The 12469-nt window shown below is 47.4% G+C and overlaps 1 protein-coding gene across 1 annotated transcript in view; it reads right to left on the bottom strand.

Moving 5' to 3' along the window:
* Positions 1 to 427: 427 nt before the first annotated feature.
* KCNK9 (potassium two pore domain channel subfamily K member 9) overlaps positions 428 to 12469 on the bottom strand; it is a 92836-nt gene continuing 80794 nt past the window's right edge. The window contains exon 2 of the mRNA XM_044452866.1: positions 428 to 1266. Coding sequence (XP_044308801.1) covers positions 428 to 1266 — 839 coding nt within the window. The remainder of the gene's footprint in view (positions 1267 to 12469) is intronic.

Below are 12469 nucleotides of genomic sequence, written 5' to 3'. Positions count from 1 at the left end.
TCACATGGCACTAGTAGTGGAATTGTGCGTGCGCACCCATACCCACACGCTCAACACACACATACACACCCGTGCTCACACACACGCAGCAACCTGCTTGTGAAGAAAAGAAAGAGTTCGTTAGGTCAAGCGTGCCAGCGGCACATAAAAGCTACCAGCTGTGTGTGCAACTTTGGAATTTTGATACCCTCTTCCCAGGACCTCGGATTGTCTGACTACCGAGGTGGGTAAACGTAAGGCATACTTTGCTGGAAAACGGTTCGTCCATGCTTCATGCTCCAGAGCTGAGTCTCAGAGGAGGGATGACTTTCCCTTTGCTGCATCTCCTTGGTTAGCGCGAGCCTTGCTCTGACTCACGCGAGGAACTTCTTTTTAAAAAGCAACAGTCTTGGGAATGAAAGAGCAAAACCCCCAGAGACAAATCCGTTCAGATGGACTTCCGTCGTCTCATCAGCCAGTGGCTATCTGTAAAGCTGTGCAACCCGGGCGAGATGGAGCTGACAGGGGATGGGAGAAGGCTGTTTTTTAATGTGCTTGGCGAGATCTCCTCTATCTTGTAGGAGATGGAGTGAAAGTACTGGAGGTTCAGCTTGGAGCTGAAGGAATTTTGGTGGGACACAACCCGGCTGGTGTATTCATGGGACCTGTAACACATGCATGAACAATCGGACTGCAGGTCTGTAACCTCAGCCTTATACCGTGGCCGCCCGTGCTGGGAATCCTCCTGGATACGGACGATCATGCTGCTGCGGTTCCCTGCCAGGGACGCCCGCTCCTCGGCCTCCCGTCTCTCTTCCTCGATGTTCATGAACAACCTGAGAACAACCAGATTGAGAAATGCCCCAATGACCGTCAACCCCACTAGGATGTACATAAAGCTAAATGCCACGTAGAGCGGCTTCTTCTGAAGGGCTCCTTTTGTCTGAAGGGCCACATAGTCCCCAAACCCAATTGTAGTCAATGTTATAAAACAGTAATAGAAGGCCTGGAAGAAGGTCCATTCCTCGCAATGGGAAAAGGCCGCTGCTCCTATGCAGAGGGTGCCAATGCAAGAGAAGAAGCCCACGGCCACCATGTTCTCCATGGAGACGTCGGTGCTCCTCATCCTGCAGCATTTTTTCATCCGTTGCAAGAGGTACTTGACAAAGGTGTTCATGCGTTCGCCAAGGCTCTGGAACATGACTAGGGTCAACGGAATGCCCAGAGCTGCGTAGCACATGCAGAAAGCCTTTCCAGCATTTGTCCCAGGGGCGGCATGCCCATAACCTGGAGAAACAAAAGACAAAACAGGTGAGTGAGTAATGAAAAACTGATAGAAATCAGAGCCTTCCCTTATGCACCCTGTGAGCAATGCTTTCCATTACCTGAGTAGTCAACCTTTTATGAATCATGACTTATTTCTGTTTCCCTTGGGTGGACGTTGACAACATAAGATCTGCCCCAATTAGTTCCCTACACTGAATACTTTGGAAGGAGAATCTTGAGAATCTTGCACGGTTAAAAAGTGGTTTCGTATTTTAAATGATTTTCTCTTGCATTTTTATCCTCTCAAAGTGGCTCACAATAACAAATTGTAATAATCTACCCAAAGGGAACAGTAAAATCACATAACAAGAATGACCGTCTTTTTAAAAATGCAGACACAAGCAAGAACAATTGCAGCATGTTTCCAATGTCCGGCATTAACACCACAGGATCGAAAGCCAGTTCAACTAAAAAAGCCGAAAATGGCATTTTTACTGTCCTGCTTAAGATGAGGAGAGAGTTAGCCAGGGAAGGGTCTGTAAACAGCACTGAAAAAAATAAAACGAAAGACTGGAGCTCTGGTTGTAATCCTCCGCACCTGGGGGGGAAAAGCTCAGTGGAAATAGTAATTTATGTCTGCACAAACTTCCATAGGCCCCAATTGTACAGTAGCATAGTCCCAATTTCACAGATGAGATGCTAAGAATAAGCAGGGACGAGTGCAACAGGGATAGGTTTGAAAACAGCCAGAGGACTTTGCTGCTGTCCTTTGCTCTTGGCTTCCTCTTGGTTTTATTCTGCACTGTTTCTATTTGTCTAATGTATGCACTGTATGTTGTAGTGTACGGTCCACTACCCAAAGATCTTTGGTTCTTGGATGGCTAAAAAATAAAATGCCAAGGAGGTCTTCTTCCTCTGCTTTTGTGCAATCTGAATGTAGAGTTCTGTGTGCTTTCCTTTCAATCCATTTCAATTTCAGGTAATTCAAGCCACTTCAAAAGAATGGAAGTGGTGTCAGTACAGAATGCTGTTTTTCTTCACCCTCCTCCATTTTGCTATGGCAGTGGAAATCCGCCTTCCTCCATGGGCCATCTCTCCTCTTGACAACAGCGTGAGAGGGTGCAGAATAAATATGCCAAACCCCCATGACTCAGAGTTTTCTTACTCATGCGGGTTGGTGGTGGTGTGAGATGACAGATAACGACAAAGAAGTAATTGCTTCTAAAATTTTAACATGCCGGAGCTCAGACCTATTGGGATGGGAGATATGTCATGATGGAGGTGACATGTTAGCACTGTTTCCTCTGGTAAGTCAGGGCAAAGGGTGACTTAGATCTTAGCAACCAACTCCAGCAATGCTTTCAGCATCCAGAAAGACTTGTTTCCTTTTGCTTGATCATACTCTATACAAGCCCAAGGCTACCATCTGTGGGCTAGAAGACTGAAGAATGGATGCATGGCGAAACTCTGGAATTAGGTCCCAGGGGATAGCTACCAATTTGGAAGGTTTTCAAAAGGGTTTGGACAAATTTATGAAGGAGAAGGTCACTAGTCCATAACACAGAGGCTTCCTCTAGTAGAGGTACTATGCCTATGTACACCAGTTGCTGGGGAACCCAAGTTGGAAATATGCTGTTGCCATCATGTCCTGCTTGTGGGCTAACCAAAGGCAGCGGGTTGGTCCCAGAGTTCATGGAGAACAAAATGTTGGCCAGATCACTCTTTGTTCTGCTCCTGTTTGGATTCTCTTGGGTTCTAAAGTGAGACCTAGACCGCTCTCAGCTGGGCATAAAGTTGTCCGGACAGCTGAGCCTTTCATCTGAATGCAATAAGCTGATGGCAAACATCATGAGAGGGTTCTTCTCCATGACTGAGGTGGGAGCCAAGGAAAGCAAATGCAGAAAGCCACACAACTGCTTCCAGTTTATTGCCAGTTTCAGATGTACCAAGGCTTTGCCCCTTTCCCTCCTATTCTCCTTGGCAATGCGTATGCTTCACATGCAAAAGGTTGCAAGTTCAGGTCTCAGCATCTTCAGGTAGGAAAGATGCCTTTTTGAGACACTGGAGAGACTCAACCAGTCTGACTAGTGTGAGCTAGGTGAGTCCTTTAGGACAAACTCTCTGGAAACTGAGTTAAGGACCTTCAGTTGAAGCTTCCACGGAAAAGCTGAGGCTCTCAAATGAGCTCCATACACCATACGACCTTGTGTATGCTCCAGGAGGCAGAGTCTCTTTCTTATTTGGGATATTTTAAAGGGAGGACAGGGATCCGCACATGAGTCCGAGGAACTGAAGAGGAGCCCTGCTGGATCCGACGAATGGTCCATCTAGTCCAACATTCTGTCCATACAGAGGCCAACCAGCTGTCCAGAGAAGACCCACAAAGAGGACATGAGCACAACAGTGCCCTCTTGCCCAGCAAGGGGAGACAGAGGAATACCCCCTCTGCTACTGGATACCACATATAATCATGAGGACTAGTAGCCATTGATAGCCCTTCCCACCATGAACTGCTCCAGTATTGGGTTTCTGGGATCAATTTGCTTGTCTGACACCACTGCACACAGGCAGCAAGTCAAGACAACAGGTCTACTCAAGCCTGGCCTTTCTCAATCTGATGCCCTCCCGAAAGGTTTGACCACAAGCCCCATCATCCCCAACCAGCATGCTCATTGTAATCTAACACATCCAGAGTACCGCAGGTTGAGAAAGGCTGCTCTAAGGTGTCCAACACAGAGGACCAGCCAGCTTTAAGACACCACATAGCTGAAACTGAAATTCAGAATTCTGTCTACCTGTGAAGCAGCCAGTGAAGTGAAAGAGGTCGTGTTTGTGAGGACCCGAATCAGCCTTGGAGGCATTTTCCGACTATGTTCTTTCATGACTCCCTCATGTGCTACCAGTTCAGTGGAAATGACCTCATGTGCTTGAATCAGCAACAGCCGTTCCCACATGCATGCCGAGCCTTGCTGGGGATTGGTTCAGGTTTACCACCAGACTTTTTATCACTGCCTGGGAGTAGCCGATTAAGGTCATCCAAACATAAGTAGGGCCCTGCTGGATCAGACTGAAGACCTAATAGAGCATCTGTTCCCCACAGGAGCTAATCAGAAACTACAACGGGAAGCCTACAAGCAATAACTTTTCCAGGCGTTTTAGTTCCTGTGAGTGGAAATAGCATTACCATCAAGTCCTGTCCAAAACAGAATCTGGAATGGAGTGAGAAGAACTGTTACTGTAACATAGTGAACTTACTTATGGCTTTGCAATGGAAGGGCAGCAAAATTAAAGGGTACAGCTAAATTAAAGAAAGGTACAAAGCATGGCTTCTAGACTGAAAGGTAGTGGTATTACTACCACTCTGCATGACTCTGGTGCACCTGCAGCTGGAGTACTGTGTTCATTTTTGGGCTCCACATTACAGGAAGGATATAGCCAGGTTGGAGCCAGTGCAGCGTAGGGCCACAAGGATGGTGGTCAGATTGCAGGGAAAGCCGTTTGAGGCGAGACTGAGGGAACTGGATCTTTTCAGCCTGAAGAAGAGGAGATTCAGAGGGGATATGTTGGCAACAAACAGGTACATGACGGGGTGCCACACAGAGGTGGGTAGAGACCTGTTCTCCCCTGCAGAGGAGGGCAGGACATGCTCCAATGGAGCCAAGCTCAAGAAATCAAGGTTCAATTTGGATGCCAGGAAGTACTTCCTGACAGTTAGGTCCTCTAGGGTATGGAAAGGGCTTCCACGGGAGGTGGTTGAAGCCCCATCGGTGAGGGTGTGCTAGGATAGGCTGGACGTGCACATGGTAGGCATGTCATGAGTGGAGCTGGCTGGAGCCGGGGGTCAGACTAGAAGGCCCAGGAGGTCCCTTCTAACCCACTCTGTTTCTGTGTTTCTAAACTTGTACACGTTTAGACAGGGGAAAACGGCCTACAACCCCCAGCATTCCCCAGCCTGTCATGCAGACTGAAGAATTCTGGAAGTTGTAAGACAGTTTTCTATCTAAGCATGCCTAGGAATGAACCCAAAACACATCAGTTTTAGTCTCTGCCTTGCCCTGAGGAGGGAGGGAGGGACTAGAAGATGATGGGATCAGACATAAATGTAAAACATAATTAGTAAAAAAAACACTAAAAAGGCAGACGAGCAATAAAGCCAATCTAATCGCAAGCTCCAAATCTTGAAGTAGGTTGCTTGCAGAAAGTTTTGCGGCATTTGGCACTCGTACAAAAAAGGCTTTATTTTATCTCACTGTATTTGGGAACTCCCAGGGGAGTTGCACTTCATGGGAAGGCAACACTGCCTGGAGAAGACCATATGCTAGAGAAAGTTAAAGGCAGAAGAAGAAGAAAAGGAAGACCAAACATGAGATGGACGGACTCCATCAAGAAAGCCTCTGCCTTGAATTTGCAAGAGCTGAGCAGGGCCGTCACGGACGGGACATTCTGGAGGACTTCCATTCGTATGGTCTCCATAGGTCAGAGACAACTTGACAGCACATAGCAACAACCATACACTTGTTCCAGCTCGAACACTACAAAACCCATGGCTAAGTGTGACTGTGAGCAAGATTCCCATGCCCCCAAAGATATGAGACCTATAAATGAAAGAAGCTAATATTAGGCATATCAGACCCCAAATAGGGCCAGCTGAAAGTGGGGTGGATTTCCTGCCAAAACAGTTTACCCAGTCATCACTAGATGTCTCATCAGAGCTGGTATTAAGGGAAGGTGTGCCTGAAGCAGCATGCCAGGAAGCATGAGAGATGCATTCGCCAGGGTCAAAGATAGACATCGTTGGGCAAATGAGAGCCCTGCAGGGGCCCACTGAAAAAACCCCCTGGTGTTCTTTCTCCTCTTAAGAGCATGAGATAAGCCCTGCTGAATCAGCCAAATGTCCATCTAGCCCAGCACTCCATACACATGGTGGCAAACCAGCTGGCCACAGGGTCCCTCCAGCAGGACGGGTACAGGACCTCCCCCTGCCCAGCTCCTCAGCAACTGGTGGATGCCGGCGGGCCACCTCTGGGGAAGGAGGGAGCACATGGCCAGCAAGGCTAGCAGACACTGATAGTTGCCTCCCTATTAAATTTGTCCAATCTCCTTTTAAAGTCACCCAGGTTGTCGAGCATCACCACTTCGCACAGCAGCATCAATTCCATCAATTAACTATAATTAATTCCATCAATTAACTATGCACCATGTGAGGAAGGACTCCCTTTTATCTGTCCCCAACCCCCTCCCCCACTAATCAGCTTCATGGGATGAAGTGTTAAGTGTTATGGGAGAGAGAGGAAGATGTCTCCCCTCTCTCCTTTCTGCACACCACACAATATTTTTAACATCTCTGTCATGTCTCCCCTTACTCACCTTTTTCCGAATCTAAACAGAATCTAATCCCATTTCTCATAGTCACTCCTCCCAGGGGAGCTGCTCCAGCCCCCTGATCATTTTCTTTGCCCTTCTCTGTACTTTTCCAACTCAATAATGTCCTTTTTCAGGTAAGGTGACCTGAACTGAACTCAATATTCCAAATGTGGTCGCAGCAAGGATGTACGTAACAGGAGTAAGATCAGTGCAGTTTGGTTTTCTACTCCGTTCCTAACGATGCCTAGCATGGATCTTGCCTTCTTCATGGCAAGGTCCTGGTTTCCTGAAGGAGCGCTTATGTCCATATATGCCCACCCGCCCCTTGAGATCGGTAGCAGAGGCCCTTCTCCGGGAACCCTCCGTGAAAGAAATTAGGAGGGTAGGTACTCGGAGGAGGCCTTTCTCTGCGGTGGCGCCCAATCTATGGAATGTGCTCCCCAGAGAGGTCCGCCTGGCACCATTGTTATTTGTTTTTTGGTGCCAGGCAAGACCTTTTTATTTAAGCGTCATTTTAATTGTTAATAGTATTTATTCATTTTATTCTTTGGCCAGGGCGACTTAATTTATATTGTTAATTTATATTATTTTAAGGAAGTTTATTTATGTTTGTGAGCCGCCCCGAGGCTTCGGCGAATGGGGCGGCATAGAAGTCTCCCAAATAAATAAATAAATGGCAGCTGTGCACTGGGCCAACATTTTCCTCAAGCATCTCCACCACTGTCCCAAGATCCCCTTCTTGCTCAGTCACTGCGAGTTCAGACTCCATCGCTATATACTTGAAGTTGGGATTTTTTGCCCCCATATGCATTACTCTACACTTGCTTAATATTGAAGTGCATTGGCCATTTCGATGGCCAGTCTCCCAGCTCAAGAACATAAGAAAAGCCATGTTGGATCAGACCCTTTGGCGCTCCCAACAATCCCTTTTGGTTTTAACCCCCTACGAAGTTTGGTGTCACCAGCAAACCTGGCCACTTCACTACCCACTGGCTAGTTCTGTTTGAAAGTGGAGGAGGACCAGTAGATCCCAGTGCCATCTTGTTCCCTTCTAGCTTGCGCTACACCTGTCACACAAGTGCACATGAGCAATGATGAGGAAGAGGATGAGCAGCCGAAGACAGTGGTGGTAAGAAGACAGACTCGCCAAGAGAGGAAGCCCGTTGAGCGTTTCTTGTCCCAGGGCCTCCAAAATTGTAGGGGCAGCCCAGCTTCTTTCAAGGCACTGGGGCACACACATGGATGTGAGCAGAGTCTGAAATAAGCTGCATTGAGCTCCACCGTTGCCCCGAACGAGCATCCAGAAATTGAAGGCAGAAGCCACAGCCCTGCTCTCCTTTCTTCTGTTCTGTCTGGTCAGACGTTCAGCTTAGCATATTTCTTCTGAAGGGCGGAAAGCTAGGCTGCATCTCTGCACAGCGTTAGTCAGAAGAAGGGTGGCTGCTTCTGCTGGAGAAGACTGTGAGTCAATCAAGTCAGCTTAGTGAAATGCCTGTCAGCAAACCAAGCAGATGGCAAGGAAGAGGCAGAGTGAAAAGGGTCACGAGAGAGAGAGAGAGAGAGCCGAGGGCACAATGTCCGCAAATCCTTGCCCCATGGAGAGGAGAACATTGGCTTCTCCAGGCAGTTGGAACTCACCAGTACGTGAAGGACTTGGCTTCGTTTGCATAATGTTGCTCCAACTTCATGCCCATCTGTCAATCTTACAGAAGGGGAATCTACATTGCAGTGGTGCCCATCCCATCATCCAGTGGCTGGAGGCTTTAGGGGAAGAGCTACAGTCAAAAGGACATGGCCAGTTGAAGCAGAACACAATTAGGACTGCACTCATTACACACCTTCCCCAAAAGAAGCTGCAGCGAACAAAGTCGCCTTACTTCCAAGGAACTGTCCATGGCAGGGGTCCTGTATGTAGCTGCTCACCAAAACGCCTTGTTGAGTTCAGTGGGATGCACTCCTAGGTAATGTGTAGAGAATGTAGTCAAAACCTCATAGTTGTGTACACATTGGGAAGTTAAGCTTGTGCCTAACTTTATCTTTAAATAGTTGCAACTCCAGTACTCAGCTATGGTCAGATCATGCCCATGAGAAGATGGGGTAGAAGTGTCAAGGAAAGATCTCATCAATGCAGCCATCGATCCAGAATCCAGAAATACTTTGTTTCAGTGCAGAAGCTAGTCTTCCATCCAACCTTTCCCCATCACAGTCTGAAGCAGAGAAACAGAGTCCAGGAATGCAAGCCGTAATAGAGCAAAGAATCGCATTATTAGCCGGGGGTCATACTAGATGTCCCGGGAGACCCCTTCTGACTCGCTCTGTTTCTATGCTTCTGTTTCATTGCAGCTTTTGTGGACATTCAGGCAATCTCCACCCTGCAGAGGGTTTGCTTGTCAGTTTGTTTTGCATTGCACTTCTGCACATTTTGCATAGCTCCTGCTGGATCAAGAACCTCATTTATAAATGGAATTTCCATGGAAGAGGATAAACAGAAAAAAATATGAAGCCTTGAGAAATAATTTGCAAATGGGAAGTGGGGGTGGAGCGGGGGAAGAATCGTTTCTGAGCCTTTTGCTTTTTCATTTGCTTTGCAGGATAATAAAAATTATCACTTGGAACTTCTGCAGATCCAAGATGTACTGGAGAACGATTCAGGTGAGATTTGAGTATTGCCAATTATAGTTTTTAAAAATCAAATTAAAGGGATTTTTAGATAGCATGCTTGCAATGAAGATTTCAGGAGCTGGGTTTTCGATACTCAGCTGCTCACGATTGTTCTTTAATTTCCGTATTTGACAAAGCTGAACAGCTGGAGAGAAACACCTCACTGAATATTCTTGTTGTTCAGTGCTGTGAAGGCCTCTAGCAAGATTTTAAAAAACAAATAAATCCTAATTAGAAGTTTCTCCTGAACACCTGAAGCTTTTCAACCACTGGTCAAAATTTAGTTTGCAAATAAGACCTAAGAAGTACCACAACGCATACATTCTAGTGGGAATGAAAATCCAGCATTTAATATAAGGCCTGGGAAAATGAGGAAATTTCTTTTTCTTCGGAAAAAAATAGAAAACAGGCCCAGATGAATCTGCCTGGGGAGGGTGTTTTCACAAGAGGGTGCCACAATTAAGAAGCCCCTGTCTTGGAGAACAGGCCTTGCGTTTCAAGACATTTAGAACAGTCAAATGAAAAATATACGTTTGCTCCCATTATGTCTAGAGCTATATAATTGCATTGCTTATTAGCAAGCAGTTGGATAGACTGTTTTCTTCACAGCTTCCCTTATGCTTGTACAGATAAATAGGCTACAACTTACTTTAGAAATTAATGAAAGTTGAAATTTCAGAAAAGTCTTGGTGTATCCCAGAGGGGACAGGGCCCCTGTGTAGAGCTAAATACGGAGGAATACTCAAGGGCACTGGAATTCTCCACCATACTTCAAAGCTTGGGTCATCCATCTCCTGTTCTCCTTTGTGACCCGACTTTGGTTCATTTGAATGGGAAAAACTGGGCACTTTTCAAAAGCTGTGCATCTTTGAACAGTTGTGCATTGTAAGAAAGTTATGCAATTTGGGAAGCTTGAACATCTTTTAAGTTGCTCCTTGTATCCGCACTAAGTTGGGACTGCAGTTTTGAGGGATTCATGTACTTTGTCAGAGGATGTCATCCATACGTATGTGGTCAGAGTCCACACCCACAGAGCAGTGCAGCGACTGGAGCTCTGATACAGTGAGAGTGCCTGGGAGCTGTCATGTCAACTGCCAAGTCCTCTCTGCATTCCGGAGATCATCCAGGGATTCAATGGGGATACCAGAAAACCCCAAGGGCTGTCTGGGAGCCATCCTAATCCTTTAGCCTCTGGGAGCAGACAATTTTAATAGGTCCCCCACCCTTGCAGTGTTAGTCTAACTCTCAACAGTCAGTGATCTGACCATGACAAAGGGACCAATCCAAGTGTGCCACCTTTAGGTCGCCGTCCCCATACCTGCCTGAAAAAAACCAATCTAGCGAACAGGGTAGGCCATTTCTTCCAGTCTGCCCACTGGGATGCTTGGCTCAGCACCAGGGTAGACCTGAAGCCTGGCTGTCTGGGGATGCTGTGGAGGTTCCACAGGAACCTCCTCCCTCATCTACAGGACCCATGTCCAGCTGAGTGCTTGCATCTTGTGTTGGGCCAATGACATGTTGGGCAGTCCCATGGTGGTCATGGAGTCCCACCTCAGAGGGGGTACCTTCAGCACGGATGTCAAGGTGCCCCAAGAACAACATCCTGTGGGTCCGCAGCATCACAACTGTGGCAGCCTCTGTCAGCTCAGGTAGGGAGACTCTTGGGTCAGGAGTGGGTGGTACACCAACAAAATCCCCAACCTGTCCCATTGGCCCAACACAAGATGCAAGCACTCAGCTGGACATGGGTTGGGTAGATGAGGGAGGAGGTTCCTGTGGAACCTCCACAGCATCCCCAGACAGCCAGGCTTCAGGTCTACCCTGGTGCTGAGCCAAGCATCCCAGTGGGCAGACTGGAAGAAACGGCCTACCCTGTTACCAAGCTCTCACAAATGTGTGGTATCTGGGCTGCCTCATCCATGATCAAACCATGGATGAGGGAGATCTTATTTTGGACAGATCTATCATTTGGAAGCCTAATCTAGAGACCCAAGGGCAAGCTGACAGGACCATCGCTCCACCTGCAGTGTGAGAAGGATGCAATCCTGTACCTTTTGACGGAAAGAAGTCCTATAGCTCCCACCATGCCTTGCAGTTGTAGGACTTTTTTCCCTGCCTGCGCATGCATAGGACCAAGTCTTCCTTTTCTTCCTAGGACCCACGCCTCCAGCTTTCTCCAGCCTAGGTCCTGTCAGACTGCAGCTCCTATCATGGACAAGGATCAGGGGTTGAGGCAGTTGTCATACAAAAACATCTGGTGGGACAAGCAAAGGTCGATCCAAACCAGCAGCTCCCCTTGCCAATTCTCCAGCCCTTTCCAATATTTCACTGACCATAAAATGAGCCTTTGGATCAGCAGGCATGAAATTCTATACCGAGAATGGGAGGGAGGCTAAACGGCGACATTACCAGCTCCAAGCCAATGCAGCTGAGAAAGCCGATCTGTCTCATTTAATCTTGGAACTGGAGTACCCATTCAAGTTAGCCATCTTTACGGCAATTTCGCTCAGTGATAGCCAACTGCGGTTTTCTACAAAACAAGCTCATTTCTCTATTGTTTTCAAGGAGCAACTTTCTCCATGCCAGCTTCTGACATCTGCATCCCACGGTAAATTTGCAGGAGGTAGTGGAGTGAGGCATCCCATTTTAACTACCTGACTAGGAGCAATCAGGGTGATCCATCATTTTTGTTTTGGGAGCAACACAGATGGAACAGAGCAGACACTTCCATAGCCTTTGCTTTAAGCAAGCTTCCCCTGACTCCAGATGTGACAGGCTACAATTCCCATCATGCCCAGCCAGCAGAGTCCATGTCCATGCTGGCTGGGGCTGGTGGGAATTGCAGTCCAGCACAACTATTCATAGTACCTAGTGCAGCAAGGGAAGGGCCATCTGGCACCAATTCCATGTGCCAGTTTCATGGGAGTTGTAGTTGTTGTTAGTCGCGAAGTCGTGTCCGACCCATCGCGAGTCCATGGACAACATTCCTCCAGGCCTTCCTGTCCTCCACCATCCCCCAGAGTCCACTGAACATGAGAGTAAACCCCACCAAAGAGAGAGACACTGATTTTAAAGTCAGTTTGCATAAGAATGAGCTGCACCTTGGCCCATCTTGCATCCTGAATAAACAACAGCAGCCTCTTTCCTCTATCCATTCCATTGCCAACTAGCCATGGGACAAGTAAACTATCTCTATGTC

This window comes from Varanus komodoensis, unplaced genomic scaffold (assembly GCF_004798865.1).
Source record: "Varanus komodoensis strain SLA01 unplaced genomic scaffold, ASM479886v1 scaffold75, whole genome shotgun sequence".
Taxonomy (NCBI): Eukaryota; Metazoa; Chordata; class Lepidosauria; order Squamata; family Varanidae; genus Varanus; species Varanus komodoensis.
Note: the sequence above shows the minus strand (reverse complement) of the source record. Positions and strands in the feature narration are given on the sequence as shown.